Source organism: Gambusia affinis, linkage group LG16 (assembly GCF_019740435.1).
Source record: "Gambusia affinis linkage group LG16, SWU_Gaff_1.0, whole genome shotgun sequence".
Classification (NCBI taxonomy): Eukaryota; Metazoa; Chordata; class Actinopteri; order Cyprinodontiformes; family Poeciliidae; genus Gambusia; species Gambusia affinis.
The window spans coordinates 4,016,457-4,043,789 of record NC_057883.1 but is presented as its reverse complement, the minus strand read 5'-3'; the positions used below and the strand labels follow the sequence as shown (position 1 = coordinate 4,043,789).

Genomic DNA, 27,333 nt, shown 5'->3' with positions numbered 1-27,333 from the left:
GATTGGTTGATTTGGATTGGTGTGTTTCTTCAGACAAAAATAGTAGCACCAGGAAGAAGAGGAGGAGATCAATGTTTGTCCTAGATTATCTGTCTCATGCTGTCATGACATAAAGATAATTTCAACAAATATGCACAAAACTTGGATGTATTTTGTGACTGTTTAACACGAGACAGGGGGGAAGTACAAAAACTGAGCTCCTTGGGATTCATCCTTTGGTTCTAAAGCAATCTATAGATATACCACTCTGTCAGGGAAGAAAAAAAAAAGATACAAAAGGAAGGTCTTAGCAATGTCAATAATGCTCATATACACGCAACTCAACGTGCTAGTAGCAGAGAAACAACTTACAGTCACAGAAAAACTGCTTATCGGTGGTCATGCTAACTAACCTGAGCGATTCTAACAGGCTCTGTGAGGAACTAGCTGTAGCTTAGCCTAGCAGACAGCAAAGGGAAGGGTGTGAGTAGCGTGTACATGAGGGTGACTGACAGTGCCCCAGTGGGGAGGCCAGCATTCTTCACAGAGGAGTAAGTGTGGTGCATGGATTCCCACATTGACACTGTTTCAATGGCTTTTGCCTGCAGTCGCTAGCTAGAAAACTATAATTATCAGACTGGTGTGACCTTCACTGGACTCGGTCTATACTGGGCAGAAATTCTTTAAAATCAAAATAAGACCACAGGGGAGTCAGGAGTGGCTCAGGACTCTATTCAAGAATGATTTACTGCAAGAGAATAAATTGTATTCCAACCTAAAAGGCTGGTTGCCAAGTGTGATGTGTTCATTTAGATGCAAGCTGTCAGTTGTGGTTAATTATTCTCAGTTGTGATATTTGTTAACTTCATTTAATTAGCTCAATTAAAGTCCGCATTCATTCTCTGAAGGACGCAGCAAGCAACAAGCAGCAGTGTCTTTATCACTTGAGATTCGTTTTGTTTTTCTGGACACTCGCAAAATATTAAACACCGAGATGTCCTCTGGACATGAGAGCAAACGACAAAATGCATGCAAAACATCATGTTATGGTTGGACAGCCTTAAATGTGTTTATGTGACGTACTAATGAAAACCAGATGCAGTGAAAATTTTAACGAATCGCAGTTTGTGGAATCAAAACTCCAAACAACCTGATGAAATCATTAGGATGCATACGGGATGTCTCTCGAGAGCAAGGACTTCTCACACGCGTCCTGTCTGTTTTCTCTGTCAGCAAACCGTCGCCAACATTTAATCTGGCTCCTTTCAAATGTCAAAAAGACAAAGGACTTCATTTGTCATGGCTATCGATCAGGTGTCGTCCGACCGTGAACGGACCATCTCAAGGCCCTGTCTTGGCCCCTCTCATAATGCCATACCAGTCAAGTCCCCGCCTGCGGAGGCAGCCTCCACTCACTGCACAGCCCTTTGAGTTTTATGCCCATCGTTACGTTGACATGACAAATGAGGGCAGGACGCAGAGCTGCGGTGCCCTGAGGGAATCCTGCTGTAAGTGCTAGTGGATGGGGTGGCCTGTGATGCGACGTAATGGTCACGATAGCCTTGTATGATGATGATGGTTATGTGGGTAGTGGTGTGGGTCGCTGGCTGAAAAGGTAAGGAGGGGAAGGGCAAAATGACTGTGGGAGGAAGTGTTCATATGCAGCATCCATATCTGTCTGATATTCCAGCAATTTCTGGCAGGGAGGCGTGTCTTCTGCCAGACTGCACCGACGGTATTTAGAGAGCAGAGCCAAGGCCTGTCTGTGTCCCTCATTGACTCTTTAAAGTCTGGCAGCCTTCCAGAAGATAACAGGCTGGGGGAAAAGAGTGTCCAGATCGGAAACAGAGGAATGAATGTCACCAGAGGTGACTGGATTATGGGTTGGAAGTGCTGTGGAGTGGGAACTCTGGCGGAGCGGAGGGAGTTGATGTAGGAGTGCGAGTATTTAGATGAGCATTGTGGGTTTTAGATCTACATCCCGTTGTTAGGAAAAAAGCGCCGGTGCTCGACACCGCTGAACGACATGAGTGCAGCGGCCAAGCAGCAGAGAATGATGGATGGCGTGTTATTGCTCCCGCAGGTCCCGCTGGGCACAGTTCCAGTATGACTGCGAAGCGTCCGAGCACAGCGCCAGTGGCTGCAAGAGGGAGAATCATGGATCATGTCTACTCGCATACACTGGCTTGATAGGTAAGGACTGAGCCTTTCGGTTTCACTTCTTGCTCACTCGCACCAGTCTCTGTGATAGATCTGGATCAAAAGAGGGGCCTTTTATGCCAAGAAAGGCTCAAAATTGTCAAGCTCACGGAACGCGACTCGAAAGAATGAATCAAGGGTCGTGATGAGAAGCATGCCTCAGTGATCGATGGTGGTCTGATTAATGTGCACATTAATCACCGGCATTATAAAGTAGTGCAATTACAACTATTGACTGCTGTTTTAAGAGAATTATCCCCAACATGATGATGAGGTGGAGTGCACAGAAGCTTAAAACATGGCTATTGTACCTTAGATACAAAGTTAACAAGTGATCACACAATGCACAAAATATTGTTAGAAACCACTCAGTTTAAAGAAGTTATAAGACAACAATACCACGCCTAACTATAATAGTTCTTGGCAACATGACACGGTGCTTTGTAACTTTAAAAAATAAATAAATAAATAACAGCAGCGTGGAGTGAAAACTGGATAAAACAGGAAAGGTCGCATCAATAGTTTGGCAGTATTTCAGGTACTTTAAACAGAAAACTAATCAATTATCAATATTGACCAAAAAAACGTTTTAATCGTGATACGTTTTTCAGCCACGTCGTCCAGTCCTAATCCCAGACGACACAGGTAAACAGAAAGCTTAGTTTTTAAATTAAGATATTTATTATTGATGGAGAAAATAGATCCAAACCCAAGTGCCCCGGTGTGAAAAAGTGATTGCCCCCCTTGTTAAAACTGCTATTTATCACACCTTATTTCACCATCTCTAGCCACTCCCAGATGCCGAAGATGTCCAGAACAAATTGCCAGAACATTTTCTTCACTACTTCTTGATGTCAGACATTCGTGCGAACGTCTTTATCTTTCCCGACGTTTTAAATTCCTCTCACTGTCCATCCAAATGACCACATTTACATGCAAATGAACATCTCCATCTAAACCTGATTAGGCCAGTGTTGTGTGATGATAGAAATTGCTGCCTAAAAGACCTTTATTTGATTATTCTAATCAGAGTGAAGTCTTAATCGGCCTAAGTGTAACAAGATTAAATCAGCCAGAGTTCTATCCAAATCGACGTTCAACTCCTCTGTTATTTTTATGCGTTGCATCAGAAGCTGCACATCTTCTTTCATTTTTGCACAAACAGTAGTCGACCAATCTGTAAGGACCAAACCATGGACTGGGAAAGCCTACATAGCAAGAAACAGCTAAGAATGTTAAATACTCATTGTGCTGAGACTGCTTCCTTTTGGCCCAATTCCGACATGGTGATGTAACCATCTGTCTTTGCTCAAGTGTACCCATAGAAATCCAGATCTGCCTCATCTTCTCTTCTCTCCGTTGCAGGAAGCACGGTAACTCCCAACTACCTTGACAACTCCACTTCTAACGTGGGACCCTGGTGCTCCTGTGCAGCAAGTGGCAACCACAGGGAACAATGCAATGACTTCTTGGCCTTTTTCCATGACAACATTTGTCTGAGTAAGTAACAGGAAGTAGCTGTGGCAAGAGCCAAAACACAACCAACTCAGTAAGGGACCAGAACAACAATGAAGAGACCTTGTAGCTCTAAAAAGACAAGTTTTTCTTAGAAGGGTCTAGTCTGGTAAAAACCAGACCCTTCTCCTATGCTTATTTGCTAACTCAAGAAGGTCTGCACTCTCAAGTATTGAGAAACGATTGCTTTATAGAGGTGTAGATACTGTTGAGGTTTTAAACTTTACCCAATCGTAGCCCCCAGAATTGCACCCTCAGAGGTCCAACAATTTTACTTCAAAACGCAATTTGATTGGACATTGGAAAATAGTGCTATGCGCAAGTTGTGCTAAAAGGAGTTAGCCTTTCACCAAAGCCTAAAATAGCATCTCAATTATAAACATGCTGCAGCAGCACAGACGTCCCCAGTGCTAATGTCAGCATCCACAGTCCATATTTCAAATGAGGTTCCATGAATGATCAGGAGTTCCCCAAACACTCCTAAACTAAATAGGTATTATAAAACTTTTCACCAATCTGATTGTTAAATAGCCTAAATAACAGATTAAAAACAATACATTTCTTTACTATTGAGCTCAAATGTCTATTCAACAATCTAGCTGCAAAAAGGGTTTCTGAATCGAAAATGTTGCTTATTTAGTCGATATATGGTTTTCGATTAAAAAGCGATGACTTGCAGACCCTGCAATGAACTCAATGTAAAAAAATTTAATCAAGTCCCATCAGAACTTTAAATTGATTTAAGAACAACATGTGGAGGAGCTTTTCTTCTGCAGGGACAGGAAATCAGAAAAGTAACAGGAATATGGATGGAGCTCAAAACTGGTCAAACCTGGAAGAAAACCTATTAAAGCCCACAACAGCCAGCCGTACAGTGAAACAATTTAGATCTAAACGTAAGTAAGAATGACCCAGTCAAAGTCTAGACCTAAATTTAGTCGAGAATCTGTGGCAAGAATTGAAAATTGTTGGAATGACAATTTTACAGATGATGTTCTGTAGCATGAAATGCTAATAAAGTCCAGTTTATTGTGACAAAATGTGAAGAAATTGACTGGGAATGACTTCCTCTCATTTTAAAAGGTGTTCGAGTCACCAGCTAACCACCAGCTAACCACCAGCTAACCACCAGCTAACCACCAGCTAACCACCAGCTAACCACCAGCTCATGATGATTCTACTCATGCAGCTGTGAAGACATTTCTTGGAAAGCTGAACATGCAGCCAGATAACCATACAAGGAAAATTGGAACTTGTCAAATCAGACGGGATTTGTTTGCCTGTTCTTAGTGCTGCTCTAACACTGATTGTCCTTTCAGCCTGCAGTGGAATTAGCATGGGAGATCTAATCAGTCTTTAGCTATTCCATTAACTCAAGGTACTGCATGTTCCGACACCTTCCCAAGTACCTCCTCTATGGTGTCCAGCTTCATTTTAATCTGCTTACTTTTATTGCACCGAATCAAAGCTGAAGTCATCACAGACAAAGAAAATTCATAAGTTTAGCCCAATTATACCAAATTTATTCAAATATACAGTGGACACCAGATATTTACATACACTGAATAAAAAATACTAACTTTTTTTTCCTCATTGCCTGAAGTTAAATTAGACAAAACTTTTGTTTTAGCTTAGTTCGAATAAACAGAATTCATATTTCCTAAGTGCCAGAAGACTTGAGAGGAAGGCAATGGCCAGGCTAGTATAGAAGACGGAAAATGCATCCACTGCTGCCTTTGTTTAAAGAAGCCATGTGAAAGACAACTCAAGTTCACCTAGGTCTGCTTTTATAGATACTTTTCTAACTGCAGTAGGTTGAGGAACAAATCTGAACTTTGTGGCAACCCAGTGAACAGCAGCATGACGAGAACACAGACAACCGGTGGCGAAATGGAAAATAAAACCCCGAGATGCTGTACTGAGGAAGGTGATTATAAAATGAAGTCAAGTCAGTTAATGAGGAAAGGAGTGGAGATGGGAAACAGGCAATGCAGCTGCCAAGTAGCAGAAGCCACCAAAAAGCCATCACAGACAACCAAATATACAAAAATATAAATCTGTTACATGATGGACTAAAACAAAAAAACAATTGTAGCTAATTGTAACCTTAGAACGCCATTCTAAGGTTACAATGACGTTCTGAGGTAAAAACACCGATCTCCTCTAGGACAAAGTCTAACTCCCAACCTGATACGGATAGTTCATCATATTTCAGGCTCTTACTGGGATATATTAGTCTTCTAACATTAAACAGAGGAGAACAGATCCGAAAGCTGTACCAGTCTGTGGTTGTGATCTTTTACAAATCTTAATTTTTGTCAGAAGTAGTGCTAAGAATTTTGATCTACATGCAGGCTTTCCTCCAGCGGATTATAAGCGTGATGGGCCACCAGGCTAAGCATTGTTTGTTTATTTCAAATAGTTTTTTATACACCAATAACAGTGATAGTAAAGATGAATTAAGCTAGGTTTGTAGTTGATGCATTGAACTGAGGTGCAAACCAATCGCGCCGTCCCTGGAACGGCCTGTTGGCATCAAACACTATTATTTTCAAATTATAGACGTCTACTCGTACACGTCCAAATTTTTATAACTTAAGTTTTAACACAAAAAAAACAGTGGTCTGCTCTAGCGCCCCCTACCACCAGGCTTAGCAAGTTTTTTGGGGGAGAAACCCTGACAGGGATGAGTGTGAAACGATGGGCAACAATATCTTAAGACTTTTCTTCTAAACTTTCATACTTTCAAGTCTGCTCCTGTGGAAAGGGGACACCATGTTTATGGCGTAGTGGTACAAATCATGTGCAGTGACTACTGGCAAAGTCGGCGATTTGATCAAATCAACAAATACATGAGGAGGAGGAAGGTATGAGTTGGTTTCTAAGCAAGCCGTTATAACTTTTGGAAATACCGCTGACTATGAACACCAACTCAGTGTGCTACTTCCAGACAAATTAACTTAAACAAGGAGAAGCCACTGTTTTACTGGCAAAAACCTGGAAAAACGATTCCAGTGGCTCTGTTCAATACTTCTGACTCACTTCCATCATGCTGCCTCAACGGGAGTAGGTGATGTGGTTGCAAAGGGTCAACAAAAAAAGAAAATCAGACAAGAAGTGGGTTGATAATTGGCAACAGGCAGAATTACTAGAATATTCAGAAACCAAAAGTTATTTCCTTTGAAAGATGACACAACACAAATTACTTATCTGGTTTTGGAAAACCACAAGGATGCCCACTTGTGATTTCTTGTGAAAAATCAAGAAAAGTTGGCAATCTGGCACCCAGAACCAGTTTTTAAAGCGTATCTTTAGCTGCACAAAGGACTGTATTATCAAAAATGTGTGTTATATATATATATATATAACAGTGGGTGATGATCCTACTAATGAAGGCATTTTCAGTATAACACTGTTACAGCAGATACACTACGGCTTACATCCAGCGTTATCCACCAATTCTCTACAGTCTTAGACTCTGTGTTGTAGCTTTTATTCATCAGCCAGAGGCAACCAGGCTGCTTTGATGTTCAGAGATCATCCCTCCGAATGAATGATGCACCAGTGACAGAAAGAATCACACTGGTGACTAAGCAGTACAAATTGTCGCTGCTGGTTTCACAGGCAGCGAAGTTTGTTTTGGGTTATTATTTTGTCCAACAATAGAAGACAAGTTCTTACGAGGCTGTCGCTGTGAGTAACAGCATTAGCGATGAGCCAGTGACTCCAGAGACGGGAACGAACTGTAACACGCATCATGTGGTGACAAAATGCAAGGTCACTACTTGTTATGTCTGTATAAAGCTGACATTGTTTTGGCCCAGCGAGGGTAAAACAGCCTTTAGATGTTTCATAGCTACTCTGATTTCACCAGACACAGAAAATATAGCAACTATTTCAAAGACAGCTGCTTTAAAAAAAAAATATATATTTTTTGTGTCTCCAAAGATAACAACTGTTTCAAATAAATACAGACTCGATGGTGCTGAAGTCAAACCTAATTTAAGCATTAAGTTAAGCTAAAGAACAAAAATATTGACCACCATCAGGCTAATCATTTTGTTTATTTATTATAGTTTAAAAAAAATGTTAAAATATACCAGTAGCAGTAATACCAAAGATGGAAAGGTTGAATGTTAGCATTGCATTATACTGACTCCGTAACCACAATGGGACTACACGCCAACAACTTCAGCAAATAAAGTGACAAGTCACAGATAAATAATAAAGAAGACATTTCAAAAACACTGTAGTTAGGTAAAACAACTTCAATGCAAAACAGTTTACTTTAATCATACTTTTTTGTGTTTGTCTTTTTTTAGACTGTATAGTTGGTGTTTAGGTATTAATAGTGTCGTCCAATAAGGCAGTCATATTTTCAAATTTCCTGTAAACCTCAAACATTTTTTAACTCACAGACACGGTAAACCACTGGATGTCTGCCCTAGTGCTCCTACTGCTGGCTGGGCTTAGCAAGTTTTCTAGGGGAAACGCTACAAAGGGTTTTGTTTTCTAATAGACGCATTAATACAAAGCCGCATGTAGTTTGGTAGGAGGCCACTTATTTCAAGCAGCATTTTTTCCTCTCAACCTCCAAACTACTTCTTAACTTTCTTCTTCTTTCTGCTGCTCTCTGTACGGGTCGGTCCGGCAGATTATGTGACTTCATTTCATCTCATCCCTCTGCAAATCCATCCTTGAACCTTTTCTGAAGTTCTCCTCTTTTACTTCTCCCTGGCAGTTTCACATTCAACCTTCTAAATCCAACATAATATTTTTGACTGACGACAATAACTTCATCTGAGTGTGTGGGCGTGAACGGACGTGTGTTTGTGTATTTGGGAAATAAAAATCAAGCTCAATAGGAGAAGCAAAATGAAAGAAACGATTTCCCAAACACATGCTGAGGTCATGTGGCGACTCTGATCTAGTGGCAAGATGGCTGCTGTGTCTAGAACAAAGGAATGAGTTACAAGATGATGGCTGGACAACATGTCGCATGTAGGATCACGTGCTTTGTATTGGTATTCAACACGTGGATCTGAATGTAAATGTGTCAAGCCTGAACCAAGCTCTAGGCTCAGGTAACACCAGGTTCTGGTGATGTTCTGTTGCTTTTGACCTCTGGTTGACATGGTAACAGCATACATTTGTCAATGGGCTCCAGAGCGAAGCTTTCTAGAAATGCAATGCGAATCATGTTCGTGTAAAACCTCAACATTTAGAGACACCGACACCAGTCACATTGTCTTGGTTTAAGGAAAAACATATTTAAATTCTCCTTTGAAGCCTAGTTCTGGTTCATATAAGAGAAAGAAAAAAACATGAATTAATTTGTCCTAACATTATGTGATACCCAGATGGTTTCTTTGAAACCAAAATACTGCAAAAACATTTCTCACCTCTGGTAAATTAATTTTTCTTCCACAAAGGAGGAAAATGAATGTGTTTTTACAGATTGTACAGATTGTCCTTTGTGTGTTCTGTGAAGGAGGAACCTCGTCGCTTCTTGTTCTTGAATGGTTAACCTTTGGGTTATCTGGTCGTTACCAAGTCCACATGCAGCTGGAAGTTAGCCGCCTTTAGTTTCTTTGGTGGTGAAAAGAAAAGAGAAATGGCTGCACATCTAGAGGCAGACGTGGGACTTATAGTTGAAGTGGCTTCTTGAACTGTAGCAGTTGTCCTCGCCTATAAAGTCAGCGGGAGGAAATCTTGCTCCAAAGAAAAAGTGTCCTCTCCATATTTCTATCCGAGCTGAATTTTAGAGTAAATATCCAAAAATCTGAAAGGATTTTATCTCCTTAACTAAATTATTTTTAGTCTGAGTGCACAACAGAACAGATGTAAATAGAACTGCAGAATATCAGACAAATAACCTTGATAATGATTCATTTTTCCAGCTCTTTTCTTTTTCCATCATTAAAAATAACCTCCATTACTTTCGCCTCTCAATAATCAATGGAACATTGCTGCAGTTGAACCCTTTTTAAAAGTGTAGGTATTTCTGCCAATCCGTCTTTTGCGATAAGCGGAAAGTCTTTGAGACTGGGAGTCCTCCTTACAATCACCCTCATTTTTAGCTCCCTCAAAAGATTCTCTCTCAGATGTACCGATCTACCGATCGTATTCCTAATATTTCCAGTCAGCAGGAATAAGTTGGACCATTGATCCGCCGTCATCGCATGATTGCCAGAAGTCAAACTCCGGGTTCCCCCTTCAGGGTTCTCTGTGGTGAGTAAAACTTTCCAGATTTGTCAGACATGTTTCACTAACTTGATGGAAGTCTTGCTTTTCAATTGAACTACTTGTGTGCACCAGGACTCAGACTCTCCCTGCCTGCTCTTGTGTGCCATTTACTCTAAGCTCCTTAGCTCCATAGAGACTCAAAGGAAGAAGAAGAAGAAGAAAAAAAAGACTGACTGGCCTCATTTTCCTGTGTTATAGGAAAATAAAAATAAAAAAGTCCTTCCCGTCAGAGTAAATGGTGGAAGCGAAGCGGTATAGACAAGATAATAAGGATGAACAAGTTTCTAATGGGAATGGCGATTTATGAGTCGGTGATGCATGTCGAGCTTTCATCATAAATGAAAGCCTGTGTAGCTAAGCTGCAGACAGAGCGCTCTGCTCCTTGGGGAAGAAAAATTATGATTTGGCAAAAAACTCAATTTTGGGCAATGACAGAGAGCATGCAGTAAGGCTCACAAGTTTTCACACACCACTAGAAGTTCTGCTTTTTGGACATTTTGCTGAAAGTACGAATAATGTGTCATGGTTAGTTGTGTGAATTCATGTTTTATCGAACTCATCTTTACACAGAAGCCAAATGTTTTGAGGTTTCTCTGCGTTGCTTGACATAGTAGACATTGGGTTCTTTTGATGTCGCCACCATACTGGATCAAAGGCCTGCTTGTAGAGCGTCTTGAAGCGTCCCCCACATCGCATTTTCCAAAGAGTTCAGTGTGTCAGTTAAAGTTGTCTGAAGATCTTTGTTTTCTTAAGGGGTTTTTTTGGCACTAGTGGCTATTATTGAACAGTAAGTATACAGGAAACAGCGACGAGAGAGAACACATGCAGCAAATGGTCAAAAGTGGAAATTGAACCCAGGACGACCATCCAGAACATTTTTCCCTGTAGCTTCGACTGAACTTGTGTTCACAAGCCCTGGGCAGTGACTGGAAGAAGGAGACTGCGGATGCTTCCTGGATGCCTGCCTGGTGAGGTGTTCCAGACACACCCCTCCGGTCAGAGACTCTGGACATGCCGGAAAGGACCGTGTTTCTTGACTGGTCTGAAAACACCTTGGGATTCCCCCAGATGAGAAGGCTGGACAGTGGAGGGAGAAGTCCTGGTCTCCCTGCCCCAGAGACCCAACCCCAGACAAACAAGATGGAAGGTTCTTCCTAGTCACTTGACGTTAGTGACAGTTTTTGTAGGACATTTCTCCCGAAAAATCTCTCCAATATTTGAAATTCTTGCTGGGTAGATAAACATATGAGCTCTAATTTGCCTGGTTAGAGTCTGGAGACAATCCATATCTGCAGCAGGTAAAAGTCTCTGGCTTCCTTGTGTCCTTTGTTTGTTTTGTTTTTTTTCCTTACTGAGCCATTACTGATGCGATACTTCCTTTTAGTTTCTATTACGGCTAAATCTTGACTAAATTCAGCTTTGTTTATCAAGCACCTTCCCTGGTGAATGGTCCAGCTTGCTGAGACAGGACTTCAGATGGCCTTTGATGACTTTGTAATTGAGCGTAATTTGGTTTCCTGCCTCCAAACTAATGAGGCGAGAAGACAGAACAGCGGCAGGGCTGAATACAGTTGTTTGCAGACAGAGGGGAGGAAAACTGCTGAGGGAAAAAACAAAAAAATGTCGCGCTGCAGAGTGAGCGCACTTAGGTCCTAAAAAACATCTGTCACCCTGCTTTACCTCCTCATCACAGCAATAACTGCCAAATCACCATGCAGAACGACGAGTCTGGACTTCGTCATTTTCTGAGAGCTGAGAGTGTCGGGGACAAAAAAGAAGAAGAAGGACAGATGGAGGTGAAGCTAATTTATTCCTGCAATTATTTGAAATTTTCTCTGCAAGTCAAATTGCGGCGCGTAATAGGAAAGAGTGAGTGCACCCAGGGGTTCATCAGCCAGGTTAGGCGCACGATGGTATGCATGGGGCGTGCTCTGCCGCCGCTGGCTAAGCTGTGAAGTCAGGGCATGAGAAAAAAAAAAAAGAAAAAAAAATCCCTTGGGGAAAAACTTTAAAGTCAAAGAGATATGAGTGGCGGTGCTTAACAGCAGTGTCCATTGATTTACAAAGGAGCTGTCACAACAGCTTACCACTGAAGATATCAATTGGCACTTCGTCTCAGCATGCTAGCGGGTGGTGAGCAGCTGGAGTTGTACCTCTCATCCCTGTGCCTGCCAGGAGATTGCTGCATGCTACTGAAGGGTAACTGCACACTTATAGCGCTCCAGCGTACATCCCCACCTGTCCCACCGACACCGTTGACCCATGGAGTCATTAGTATGCCAATCCACAAGCGAGCTACATACAGCGTCACATGGATTCTGCCTTCCTCAGTGGTATAGCTAAGTACTTCTATGCCTTAGATCTTTTCACCATTTTTTGTCACATTACAGCCACACACAAAGTTTACTGGTGGTCACTTCTGACCAGAGTACCACACATTGTGCAGCATCCACTAAATTACCTTTAAGTTTTTTCTTTCAACGAAAACTTTCTTTTTTGCCACGCTTGAAATGAAGCACATTGTGTTGTTGACACTTGTAAACGGTGCTGCCGACTTACCAAGTTTGTATTGAAAAGAAGGGTTTTTTTTATCTGGTTAAATTATCGTTATTATGACCAATATAGACAGAGGACAACTGCAGCTCCTCTAGAGGTAGCACAATCGTTTCACATCAGTTGTGTAGCACTTTACATTTTGTGGAGGATTGCTAGGTGCTCTATGAGTAGTTCAAAGCTAGGGTTATTGTTTCACAAGCTAATGCTGCAGACTCCCCCATCAGTCTGCTGTGTCCCTTGCTCTACGTGATGCCGTTTGTTTACCAATGTTCTCTAGCAAACTTCTAATGTCTTCAAGCAACACCTTTACGTTTATGTAATTAAATCACACACAGATGGACTATTTAATAATTAGCTAAATTCTGAGACCATTTATTGCATTAGGTCTTTATAGGAATTGAAAAAGAAGCAAGTCAATTCTCACTTTTTGATATTTCTAAAGTTTAAAAAAAAAAAAAAGAAAACTCAGCCCATGGAAAACTTTCAATCATATTAAACTCTATACGTTGTATTGGTCTAATACATAAAATCATGTGATCATGACTTAAGTTTGCGGCTGTAACATGGCAAAATGTAAATAGTTGCTTTTGCATGACATCATAATGACTAATGAGTCTTTAAAGCTACAGAAAACATGTTGACCAGGGAAACCATCTGGGATTCACCATCACACACTGGAATCAAGGGTCACTGTGTTAGGTGGTCGGGTGGATCAGTAGTTCCTGTCTTCTTTGTAGAAGAAACGGCTGCTGTGCACTTCAGATCAAAGACAACGGACGCCCAGAACTATTTCTGTCCTAAATTTCACTCAACTATGATCCACTTTGCTAAACAGTATGAAAACTGCTGGGCTGGCAGTGGAAGCCTGCAGGTCACCCATCCAATCCTCCATCTTTATCTTGCAGTTCATACCCAGAATCGCATCAGTGAAGAGAGACGAGCGGAGTCTCCGCATTGATTTCTGCAGAATCTTGTTTGCAAAGGCAAAGCTACCTCGGGAGAAAGGATCAATTTGTTTTGATCCTGTGAGAAATCAATGTTTGTGTGTCACACCCGATTCTCCGCTAAAGGCTTAGGAATCCTCTCCCTAATAATCAGCGAGCAGCTTCTGAAATCTCAGGGCTTTCTCTTTCTTTTTGTGTTTCTTCTCTGGAAGCAGATGGAAGTGTGGAGCAATTTTGATCTCCGAGCGCCACGTCGATGGCACAGTGCAAACCGACAATATTAATTGAAGGTTCCGTCATGCATGTCTGTTGGAGCACGTGTTAATTAAAGCGACTTTCATGCAAATGTAATTGTTGCCAAGTAGCCCGTTAAGTGGGTGAAAATGAATGCTTAAGGAATATTAATGCATCACATGATCATCAGTCATTTTGGTGTAGATCCAAAAATCTGATGTAATGAGTTTCCTTTGGGGCTTGCGAAACCACACACTTCCATGTAAATTATACATGGTGCCAAATTCCTATAATTTGATATTCCTTAATGTATTAATTTGCTTTCTGTAAATGGTCTGTTTGAATAATCGTCTAGTTGTCGTCTTAGCTATACAGACAACTAAAATCTAAGATTTTAATGCATTTATTTTTGGTTTGTGGGTAACTGCAGCTACTTACATCCTGATTTTTCTATTCTATTTCCAGACGGCTTAAGATCCAAACCTGTGATTAGGATTGATTTGTTCGACTTTTTTTTTTTTTTTTTTTAAATAGCAATGTCTGAATTTTTTCAAACTCACAGCATGTATCTATCTTGGTCTCTAGAGGCGAAGCAGTTTGAAGCTTCACTGCCTCATTAACGAGCCGGTCACCATATCATGCAGAGCTTGGAATGTGAGAATCATTCCAAGCTCTACCGGGATAAATCCATTCTCCTGTCTCTTCTCTGGGCCTTTTCCCTTCACAAAGAAACCTTCCAAAAACATCTGATCTGTTTCTTACTCATCGTGCTGCTTGTGGGTCAATGTTGGCATGCAAGACGTAACAGAGAGAATCTGGTTAAAGGATTTTCAAAATAAAAGATCCTCCAGACTCAGATAATACATAAAACGGAAATATGTAACTATTTCTTGCGCGGCCCAGTACCAATTGGCCCAGGGATGGGGACCACTGCTCTATAGTATACCAATGGGGTGTGGATACTTTTCCAAAACACTGTAAGCACACATTAAACTGCAATTAGCAAACAAAGTTCAATGTGTGTTATATTGAATCTCATTTTCTGATTATCAGTTTGCAGCATCTATAAATTTTATTGAACGGTAGTGCTGCAAATGTGTGTTTTTATATGGTAGAAAGAACTGCTTTCATGCTGAATAAATATAATCCAACCTGCTCCCTTAGCATTTCTTTCTAGCTCGACCCCCTACCTTTCATCAAAGATTGCATGACTATAATTTTGTAAAGTTTTTTGTTTGTATGTTTTGCCTTCGTGCACCAGCAGAAAGGTGCACTCCCCTTTCAGAAGTACTGTAGGCAGCGGTAATGGAAAACAGCATAACTATTGTTGATGGCCTTCAAATCAACATTTCTTTTATATGGGTGTTACTTGCTGATTGGATGTAATGACTCGTTTGTTGCACTACAGTAATACACTGTAAAATCTGCTTGATTATACATTTGACCCAAATGTTGGGTTCATCCTGCTGGGACAGAATTTCGGTAGCGTTTAACCAAACATCTGCAGAAAAATTGTGACGAAGTCTGTTGGGTTCCTCACTGGGCCATCATTTTGTACAACTTGTCTTCTTTTGTCTGCTCAAAAGATAACTCAAATTTTGTTCGATATTCATTTCTATGAGTTCTATTTTCAGACCAGCCGAAATGGAAATGGTCAATCTGAGGCATTTCAGTGGACCTTCAGTCTGCCGCCCACTAGCTAATACTTGAGACCCCCACTAGAAACAATTGGTAATACTTTATTTGAAGGAATACAAGACTAACATGACACTGCCATATGCATAACATCTGTTATGAACATGAAGCAGTCTTCATGAATGTTTGACTGTTGTCATTAAGTGTCATTCAGTAAATAATGGCATTTTAATGCAAAGTTACATTAGGACTTTCTTTAAAAGCCCATTAAAAATGTCATCTTGAGACATTATTGATCGAATGACACTTCCTGACAACAGCCATAAACTGTCATTAAGACAGTAAAATAAAGTGTTCAAATAAAGTGTTAATTATATCTGCCCATTTTAAAAGTTTAAATACTTTACACAAATTGGCTTTGTTGTCCGTCACTGTTGCCGGATCTCGTTTGTACATTAGATTTAAGCTGTATTGGTAACAAAAGGTTCAGGCTCTGGACTTTTGTATGAGAAAAAGAACATGATTAATTGCTTTAAAAGTTCTAACGTGCTAAATTAATTAATCAAAATTAAGGGACTAAAGTCTCGGCCCTACATTATATGCATTAATATGCACAGTGGAAAGCACATCAGCACTACCGTAAGGCTAAGATTCTCCTCTTGATCACATTTAGTTCTGCTCTTGGAGGTACAGTAAGCCATTGAAAATAATTGTGAGTAGAGTTGAATTGAGCCTAGGAATTTCAACTTCCAAACCTTCATTATAGTCTAGAATATTCCAGTTATTCTCTTCGATAGATCTCTAGAATACTGAACTGTGAATGCGGTTATATAGTCTGTGTAAGACTGTACTTCACTGTTTTGTTTTTGAGTCATTTGGTTAATTAAGTGAAGTGCATGAGATCATCCAAACACTGTTCTGGGATCAGTGTCTCAGGTTTGGTCTCAGGTACCCAAAGAAAATCGACTTAAGTCTTGCAGTTATTCAAATGCAATCCAGCAATCCTAATTTGTGGTTCTTTTAGGCAAAAATGCTTCTGTTGGCTCCCTCAGCACTTGGGACTACAGCTGACTCCATAGAAATCCCTCCCCAATCCTCACACTCGCAGACAAAAAAATAAATCAAAAATCAAGCCTATATTGTAGAAAATGGAAGAAATCCCACATCAATCCAACCATACGCTGCAACACTAACTCTACCCCCTAGCTTATGGTGCTAATTGAGCTATTAATCATAAAAATAATTGAAATAAATCCTCTTATTTCCAGCATATAATGCGGTTGCTATGGTGCTAATGACACTGTGACATTTTTCTAGAGAAGAATTTGGTGAAAGTGAAAGACCCTAAAAAAAAAAGATAGTAATTTATGTTTCATTTTAGCTTGAAATATTTCAGTTGTTTTTTGTTTTTTTTACACCTGGTAGTCGGGTAGACTCGGTTTGACATTTAGACCGGTCTTGTTTAGGGCATTTCATCCAAACTCTAATTTATTCGCCTAGACAGTCAGGCTTGTTTGAGGAAGTGTGAACGCGCAAATAAACTGATACGGACAAAAAAGAAAAGTTTAAATCTTAGGTCTTGGTTGGTGGAAGTGAACTCTGGTGTGGTTCCAATGAATGCTAAGTGGATGAGAGACTGCTTCAAAAGCAGGAAGTGGACCAAAGCACAGGGCATTCTGGGTAAGAAAGAAACACACGTGTCTAGAGCAAGCAGTTTTTTACCAATGACAAACGAGAAGTACTTTAACAGTTTGCCAGGCAACTTTTTACGTGTTTCTCCACTGAATAAAAATGAAGATGCTGCACCCCTTCAGCTATAGATACTTCTTTCTGCATAGTGGAACTGTTCGGTTAGCTCCAGTTTTATTGTGAAGCTTCTACTAAAAATTGCATGAGAGAGAAGCTGAAGACCCAATGTGTTGCAATATAAAAATGATCACACTCTCACCTTGTGATTCCAACACTTACTTCTCTTACCTTCCTATTTCACGAAGAATAATTCATATTGTGCCGCATTTCAGTGGAAGTCAGTGGCACCTTTAGAAAATACACAAAAAAAAAAAATACTTCCCACTGTTGTTCCCCCACAGACGTTTCAGAAGTAGTTCCCAGTAAACACTTTGCCTTTTTAAAACCTATATTTGTAGATATTTTCACAACAGACAGCGGCACACTGCTGGGAGGGTGATTTCGGATGCCGACAGCTTTTAAAAACCAGCAGGGAGGTTTAAAAAAAAAAAAAAAAAGGGAAAAAAAAAAAGAAAAAGTCAAGTCGAATGCGTTTGGAAAATTTCCTGCCTCTGTCTTTTAATACTGCCCCGCAGCTATTTAGGTACGCCTGCAAGCCCACAGACAGCAGATGAGTTATTTATTATTTGACCAGGTTTTCTTATTCCACTCCTCATACAGTTAGTTGTTTTAAGCTACGATTGTACATATATATGTTAAAAAAAACAAAAAAAAAACAAGGCTGCCATCTGCCTATGGCTCAGACAGCCTTCCATGTTACAATAACGTTCTATTTCAATATGTGGTGAATTCCTGCCCAGACTGTTTTCTGTCGTGCGATGACAGAAAGCTTTGTACGGGATCATGGACTGCAGTATTTTTCTGCCTCAGGAAGAACATATTGGAGTCTATTCCCCAAGCATGAATACTTCACACAATGTTCCATATTTGTAGCTGTTTTCTTACACAGGTGATCCTGAGAGACATACTAGATGTATACATGTGGAAAAGCAGAAGTATCTGTGCTCAGGGTTTTACTTTAAAAATCATCTACAATTCAGTGTTTACATCCTGTAAGAAGACAGATGTTCAACCTGACTAAACAGTGCTCTCCTTGTTTTGGTTGATTGGCATGCATTCGCTTTGAAATGTGAATTTTTTTCAGTCATTGTATTTATCACCCACAAAGTGCTATTTTTCCCCATTTTGATCGTTGCAAAGAATCCAAAATTAGCTTCTTTATGAAGTTTCAGCCTCTCTCAAGCAGAATCCGGTGTGTTTTCTAAGCATTTCCTTCTGCTGCTGGTGTGTTGCAGAAAACGCCATCTTAGCATTCGGGAATGGATCTGACGTGAAAACGGGTGCCAGTCAGCCTGGGATGTCAAGTCCGGCGACGGACAGCCACAGTCCGCACTTGGCAACCACCGCCCCGGGCGTCTCCATGGAAACAGAGCAGAACGTTCTGCGAGCACAGATACCTACTCAGGTGAGACGAGACGGAAGGCTGGAAATGTGATGTGCAAGCTTTTTTCTAAAGAAGTGACCCGCCGGTGGCGAGGCGCTGGCTTCGATCTGGGTCAGGCAGCAGCCATTTTAACAAACACTCCGCTCTGCAGAGGTCAACTAATTAGTAAATAATCCACCCACCTGGAAAATTATTCTGTAAATCCAGCTGCTCTACGACGGCCCTCAGAGGTTTCTTAAAGAAAATTAGTGGCAAACAGAACGCAGAGGAAAGGTCAGGGAGAAGGTCACCGAGAGGTTTAAACCAAAGTGAGACTGGAAAACAATATCCAAGCTTCAAACATCAAACAGAGCAAATAATATTTATTGTTTTATTTAATGATATTCCGCAATGTCAACATCGACCGTCTACAAAACCCTTTTTACGTTTTGGTTCTACAATGATTTACATTTTATTTTCCTGTAAAATAAAATGACTTTCTAAACTGTTGTATGTTTTTAATTCTTGAGTGGGTAAAAAAGGTTTCTCTATTTAAAAAAAAGAAAAGTTTTGTGGCCCTCAACCACTTCCAACTTTATATTTTTGGCCTATGTGACAAAATGTTTGGACACCACTGGTACAGATCAAACCATATCCATGCATTGGAATGGCCCAGTCAAAGTAACTTACCCCAACAGCCTCTTCTTTTGATTGCAGAAAAGTTTGGCTCTCTGAAGTATTGACTCAAGCTCCACACTTCAGATTGTTATTATTGAAAAAACATTTTTATTCTGATCTACCACTTACAATCCTATCAAAATGTAAAGGGAGGTTCAGGGGGCGTTGATACTTTTACAAGACGCTGAAAAGTCTTAGTTTCAATTAAATTTTTTAAATATTTTATGGATCAAAAATGTCGCACCTCAAATTTTTCAAGATTCTCCAAAGAGGAGGTGGTGTTAGGTGGTGGGCAGGAAGGATCTCCTGTAGCAGTCTGTATTACAGCAAAGCTGACGAGGCCTCTGACTGAAGACACCATTTTTGGACCACTTTCAGCCAGAACAGAGCCATCACTTGTACCGCAACGGTTTCATTTCAGTTGAAACTTCAGGAAAAAAGATCAAATTGATACAATTTTAATTTTAAAATGATAAAAATCTTTAATAATTATTACATTATTAAAGAATTAAGATGTCTATAACTTAGAAAGTGATGTTTGACGTATTCCTCATCATGTTCACACAAAAAAGGCGAAAAATACAAAAAAATATAAGCATGCACTGTGTGACCATGTCTAAAAGTGGACCATAGCAAAAGGGAGTGTCATGATTTAAGACCACAAAACAACAACAAAAAATCATTTTAATGTACAAAACCACTCGAGCTTTAAATATGCAGTTTTATTAGGGAGAAATTGGAATAAGAGCATTTTCTCCACGTGAAAGAAAAGCGCCGAAAACACTTTGTAGCTCTTGAGGTCTAAATATGCTGCAGACAACATAATTGACAATCTGCCAACAGATATAAATAAACTTCACACGCTAAATGTGTAAGTAGGCCATTTTAATTTCCAGAGGGAAAAGCTGCTAAAAAAACAAAGCAAAAAGCAAAAATGTGGTCTTTTTGCTCCGTGTCCTCAGTGCTGCTCGTCCCACACACAGCTGCTCAACTCAATCCGTGACCAGGAACAGAAAATGACACTTTGCTGAACATACTTTTTTTTTTTAACGCATCAGCTGAGGTTCAAATAAAATATTGCTGTGACTGTGCCAGTCACTGTTAATTAAAACCAAAAATCTGCATCTGTAAACTCATCAAAACGTCACAGGAGCTGCTGATTCGCCATCCAGTCTGTCGGCCGCAGCAGACATGGAAACAAACACAAAACACCCTATTAAATTGTTCTACAATTTATCACATTTCTAACAGTTTTGAGAGTTTTGGGGGGATTTTATGGGAGAGATCCAGGCAGTTCAGAACTGAGTATCATTTAAAATCTTTAAGCATAATAATGACCTAAGAATTTAGGAGATGAAGCGGAAACAGCAAGCTGAACTTTAAAGATGCGTCAGTAATGAGAAAAAGAAAAAGTAGCCTTTTAAAAATAAATGCAAAAGTGACAGTTTAACAAACAAAACATGTTCTTTTTGCTCCAAGGATCTACTAGCAGATGAGCAGCTAATGGTGCGTGTCTGAAGTCAGTTGTCAGGTTTCTGCTGAATTCTGTTTTTAATTCTTTAAGACATGACTTTCAGACACCGCAAATCTGCTGCATACGCCAACTCAAAATAAAAATTATAAATCTTTAAAAGCGCTTTATAGAAAGCCTTAAAATCTAGCTATTGATCAGGAACGATTCTAAATAACTGAAGTTGCATCTTTGAGGGAAAGCAACAAGAAAAGAGATCTGGAAACCTACAAGCACAATGTTACAGATATTTTAAACTTCTTTTTCCATTTTGGTACACATTTTTATTTTGCTCCCCCTCAGTTATATTTTTTAAGAATTTGACTCTTTAAGTCCATTTATAAAGTCTTGAAGTGTTTACAGTTAAAAAACAACCCCAGTGAATACATGCAGTAAACGCTACAAACTTTTTAATCAGTTTTCACCCAGTGGATTATAAGCCTGGCGGGCCACCAGGCTTAACTTGCCCCCCCACCACCAGGCTGAGAGATGCTTTGTTTCTGGTATTCCACAGCAGTAAATGAAAGAAAATATTTGTAATTATATTAATTGTTAAAATATATATATATAGTGCTTTAATTATTTTTGGACAAACGAGGGAAAATGCTCATCGTGCCATGATGCGGCAACGCCGTAATCAGTTTCCACTCTAATATTAAAGGTTTTCCTTTTTGCCCATTTTTATGACAAAAGAAACTATTGAAGCAATAAAAATGGTGAAACACGTAAGGATGTGAATAATTTTTAAGGGCACTGTAGGTGAATGAGAGGGTTTAATGTCTCTCTACAACTCAGGCATTTGAGGCCGTAATTTATGAATAATTTAAACTTTTGTTTTAAAAAAAATCATTGCTGTTGCTATCATAAATGTCCAAAAAGTAAAAAAAAAAAAAAAGTTTCAAGCTGAGGCTTTAAAGGGGATGCACAGTTAGCTTTTCAAACATAGCATGCTGCATTTAGTTGCTACTACTACTAATAATAACAACAACATTCCTCCACAGGTTTACTCTCTAATAAATTATACCTATTATGGCTTTTGTTAAACAAAGCCTTTCTTCTTACCATTAAGAACTTAAAGTAGTTATTTTTTTAAGTTTAAAGGTTTTTAGTCTGGTGTATTCAGGAAAGCATTTTCACCGCAAACATTACGTCTCATACTCGTCACAAACTGAGCCTTTTTCTGGCAGTGGCTGGTGTTGTATAAGGCAAGTAGCTCCACCTGAACGGTACCATTGTCTTATGGACCTACAACCGAAGGGGGCCCAGGAATGGTGTACGGGTCGGTTGTATAGAAACAGATAAAATAGAGTCCTGAACAGAAGCGCCCTGAACCGCTCAGGGGAAAGAAGGCATCGGTCTTCTTGTCTGCTTCTCTGACTAACTCTCTCTTTGCCCGAGTCTAGGACAACATTACTTTTGACTTGTAAAAAATGTTGGAAACCTTTTTATCTCACAATTAAGTAGTACTTTGTGCCAATTTGTCTAATAAAAATCCAGACCAGAATACATTAGAGTTTGTTTGCATTATAATAAAAGCATAGAAAACCTCTAGGGTTTTCCAATCCAGGACTCATGGCCAGCATTCTACAACTTTTAGATGCGTCTCTGCTTCAACCCACCAGAGTCAAATTATGAGGTCAATAGCCGGACTCTGGAGTGCGTTAGTGACCCGAGGAGGTCATTCAGTTTTGAAGGCGCCTTCTCTGGAGGTGCCAATACGATTGCGAGGGAGTGTAAAAACAATACCATAAATCACAGCCCGTGTGCTTTCTTTCAGGTAAATGGGAATGACAGACTGTGGGGCGACGAGGGAGACTCCACTCTTCCCTCTCCGGGCCTTTTGGATCATGGCCCTGAGCCCGTTCATCTCTCCATGCTGCTCATCCTGGGCTGGCCCATCCTGGTGCTGCTCTCCCAGCCATAGGAGGCGTTCCTTTAATGACCTTTATGGACTGCGCTGTTCGGAGCCGACAGGGAGGAGGGTTGGGGTGCGAGAGAGAAATGGCCACTCCCGAGTGTCCGATGACGGTGTGGGGGAAGAAGAGTGAGCTCTGTCCTGCCCCACTCCCCTCTCCCTGTCACACACCGGAAACCCACCTAATCTTTTTGTGAATCATGACTCAAGAGTGGATGTGTTGTGAAGGATGCGTCATGGACAGAACCACAGGAGAGGGTGTCACCACTGCACCACAGCGTTGGGGAGGGGAAAAAAAGAAAGTTTCACGCATCATTCCCTGCTGCACACCAGCCCAACTTTTACGGGAAAAAAAAAAAAAAAACACACACTTCTCTCAGCTGCATATCTGCAGAGGCCAACAAGTTCAGAAAGTGTACAGTGAAGAGACACTGAGGATGCAGTGACCGAACACATTACAAAATATAAATATATATATAAATTAAAACGAATACATGATTTTCTTTGTTCTTGAACATTCCTTGATGTAAAAAAGAAAGCATTCAATGTAAGAGACTCTTCTCTCAGACGACGTCTTACACGAGATTTAGGTGGAACGTGTGTGTTTGTCCACAGGCAGCGCTCCGCCCGTTTAGCTTCGCTCCTTATTTTTGATGCCACATATTTTGTTTTAAAGAGCTGTTACCAGAGATGTTAGCTAGAAGCACATGTCATAACCCGAGTCAAACCACAGTGAGATTATTTGACTGTCCGTGGTTGTGTTTTGAGTTGAAGGTCGAAGAGTTCAGTTCCAAGAACAATGAAAATGTTTACCTAAAATTATGCTAACGTTAAACAAAATTAAGATCCGTTTGTATTTAATACTGTTAATTGAGGACCAACTGTGTTGTTTTTTTTTTTAAAGAGCCTTATTCAAAGTCTTAAGACTGGGAAGGAAACTGCAAGTTATGACATTTTGTTCTGATGGATCAGGACCAGGCTGCAAGTTGTGGTTAAAAGCTTTGAAAAGAACTAACAGGAGTGAAACACGAAATAGAGAAGGCAAATTACTCTACACTACATTTAAAGTAAGATTTCTCATCAATTGATCAAAAGGGTAAAACTGTTGTCTTATGAAGCGTCGATCTGCATCTGAATCTGGTTCCACAATATGTTCTGTCAGGCATTCACATGGTCCATTCTTTAAATGGAGATCGTTGGTCAGAATTGCTAAGATGAACAAGCAGTACATCTTGAATTTCTTAATGAAATATAATAATCAAGGGACATAAACTGTAAGTAAGGCTGAATGGGGGGGGGAGGGAAAGTACTCGTTCTGAGCCAAAGGATCCATTAGAATGTCCACAAAAACCCAAGCGGTTTCTCAACACAGCTTTAGGTCCGATGGTTGGACCTAAAGCTGTCCACAGATGGCGACAGCTCCACTACTGCCATCAGACAAAGTACGTCTCTAAGGAGTACAGCGTCCATCTTGGACCATCCAACACGTTCCTCTGGTCTAAATCCCATTAAGAAGATTTGGGGAAGGTAAAGCAGATTTACAAAAAGGAATGTCGATTCCAGAACAATAATTGGTTGCCTTTGTGAAGCGACCTTCGACACATGGAGCAATTTACTGGAAAACATATTAAGCATGACAAATATAAGCAATTAATTACTAGGAGCTGCGGAGTTACTTGCTGTTTAGAATGTTGACGCAAAGTTCTGTTTGGGTTTTTTTGAGCTTATGGATTTAAACTTTTAATCTTAATGCAGTTATTTGATTTGTCTATTTAATCTTGCTCCTGTTTCTTCTGTTCAACTTTCAACCTGGTAATGGTCCACCTGGATAAATGTGAATACTTAGAACTTTTTTTTTTTAGGTTTTGGATTAAGAGTGTATGAAAAGATGCCCCCTTATGTAAATTTTGTAATACCTGGAAGGGAACTCTGCACACATTCATTCATTCATTGAGCTTTAAATGTGAGGACTTTCAGACTCTTACTTTTCTGATATATATATATAAAGATATATATATATATATAAAAAAATACAATCAAGTAATTTTTTCCTGTCAAGCAGTAAGAGATTGAGACAAGTTTATATTTTATAAGTGTATGTGGACTTTGTCACAAAGACAACAGATATCTATAAAAAGAGTTTGCGAGCCATTTTGCTATGGAAACAGTGGTACACAGATGGGGGGGGGCTCCAGGTGAAGACGCCCCCGCTGTCCATGAAATGAAAGCAGTGACCCGCGTCACCCGCCGCTCCCCTCTAGAGTCTTCGCTCAACATGGGACATCAAAAAATATTTTACCGTACGATAAAAAGACACAAATCTGCTTTTTGGAGTGGACATTTCCGTCAAGCGTCCTGAGTGGGAGTTCTTGGGCAAACCTTCCACTCTGCCATCGAATTCAGTGTAATACTGTGAATTGTCAAATGATGTTAGCAAAAGGCTGAAAATGGCTGCCGTTAGACCTGGTCGAGCTCAAGCTGAGAAAACCAAACTGTTCGTTCCTGATGACGTCACAACAGCACAAAACGTTTTTGTTCTAACGAGTTCTACGAGATGTGATGCTCTGTGTCGCCCATGTTTTCGTTTCCTTTTTTCTAAACCAGACCAGAAATGTGTTTTGCAAAAAGAATTAAAGAAATTCAACATGTAAGCAGTTGTCTTAAAGGGCCGGTTCACTCATATAAAGTCTGCTGTCGCTTCACTACACAAGGTGGCTTCTGTTCATTTTAGCACACTTCATTAGTACAACGCTATAAAAAAAAAATAACTAACAACCATACAGGTCATGGCTAGTGAACGTAACAATTAGGTTTAAGTCAAATTACAGTCTCATCACATAGAAATTACATCAAATTCAAATAAATTACACACAAATTGTGAAAGATGAGTTCATTTGAATACTTTTGCAGGGTAAGCAGGAGCTGCGGGGACAGAAACAAATACTAATTTATAGAGTCAGTTATAAATATAGTACAGAAAGACGACAGGTAGAGAGAAACAGGATCACACTGAACCTTTACACTCAAGTGAAAGGTTCAGCAAGTAATACACTGATCCAGAATCAGTGCATTATGGATGTCCAGTCAATTTTACTTTGCAGCACAAAAAAAAGCAGAAATGACACAAAACATGTTTTGACAGCAGATATTCTGACTGTGGTAAACATACCACAAACTAATAAATAGATATGTCTTTTTTTTAGATCGAGAAAACAAAAATATGTAATTTCTTAGTTTTGCTGAAAGCCGCATTCCTGAGACAAACACCTGCTCAAATCTAATCTGCCAAATGAGGAGTGAAATTGAAATTAAAATGTGGCCACAACAACTTGTTATTTAAAACCGTTGGAAAAGATTCTAAAACTCGTTCTAAAGAGAAAATCAACACGAAGCGTGGCGAAAGTTGTAGGTAGTTTCAGTCAGCAAGCACAAATAAAAAAAGTCGTGTGAAGGTCAGGTTGGATAAAGGAAAGCACGAAAGAAAGAATAAACAAGAATAGAGACCGTTTGAGGAAACCGAATGGTGAAAATGACGTTTTAAGTAGAACATTTAGATGTAAACTGTCAACAAGGCATTCTGAGCTGTGGAACGTTATATTTTAATATGGGGCTCCAGGTGAGGTGAAGGACCAGGACAATCAGCAATCACTACCAATCAATGGTGGACACTGATTTTTTTCTCTTCCTTCAAATTAAAGTATGTTTTGATGATGGCAAAGTTCTTCTATAAGTGGAGATAATGCATCTTTTCAATGAACATAAAAAGTTTCCTTCAGAAATTCAAAAGTTGAAATGGTTCATTAATCCCAAAGGGAAATTGGAAGTTTTTACCAGAGATGCAAAATAATATATATATATATATATATATATATATATATATATATATATATATATATATATATATATACACACACACACAATAAATATATAATATATATATACACACACACACACGCACTCACAATTCTTAGTCCTGGCAATTCTGAATCGACTGGAAATGCTTTAAAATCTATTTTAGTCTGCTTAATATTTTATGTAAAATTATATTTTGAAAAATTTTATTTTTTTTTAAAGAAAAATCCAAGCAGCTAAGGTAACCTAATACTGCTAATATAAGTTATAGGATATTAAGCACAAGAATTTTTTTTTTTACATATAAACTGATGAAATATGGTTTAGCAGGCAACCTTACAAAATTATTTCCAATAATAAATGTTCTTTGGTTACACAGTTTTTTTCCAGTCACATAATTAAAACAGAATCTCTAGAAAAATTGGTGATTTTTAAAAATAATTTTTGAATCAAACCGTGACCGCCGAAAATCCCCCAAAAAATTGCCAGATCACAAATCACATGGTTCCTCAGGAAGAAGGGCTTCCTGTAGCAGTCTGGATTACAGAGGGGTTTGTACCCACCTCTGACTAAAGACTCAATAGTCTGATGAGTAGTCATTCTGGACCAATGGATGAGCTCAGATAAAATCCCATGAAAATCCACAGAAGTCTATGATTGTAATTTGACAAAATATGGTGCAAAGTGCTGCAACATTTACGCCTTGGATAATATTAACAGTATCAAGGTCACAGCTTTAATGTTTTGGACAAACAGAATTGCTTTTGAATCATTAGAGTTCCTCTTTGAACAGAAACATCAGACTCCTTGGCTTCTGACACTTCTGATGAGCAACTGTGAAATGAAAATATTCACAAAATTGCTTCAGGTGTTACTACTTAGTAAACAAAACAATTAC

The 27,333-nt window shown here is 39.6% G+C and overlaps 1 protein-coding gene across 2 annotated transcripts in view; it reads left to right on the top strand.

Annotated features, from left to right (window-relative positions):
• Window positions 1-25,227, top strand: part of gfra4a (GDNF family receptor alpha 4a) — a 181,290-nt gene extending 156,063 nt beyond the window's left edge. For both annotated transcript variants that reach the window (XM_044142905.1, XM_044142906.1), the window contains exons 5-8: window positions 2,063-2,172; window positions 3,544-3,678; window positions 18,353-18,522; window positions 22,446-25,227. In XM_044142905.1, the coding sequence (XP_043998840.1) occupies window positions 2,063-2,172; window positions 3,544-3,678; window positions 18,353-18,522; window positions 22,446-22,592 (562 nt within the window). In that variant the 3' untranslated portion in view covers window positions 22,593-25,227. The remainder of the gene's footprint in view (window positions 1-2,062; window positions 2,173-3,543; window positions 3,679-18,352; window positions 18,523-22,445) is intronic.
• The last annotated feature ends 2,106 nt before the right edge of the window (window positions 25,228-27,333 follow it).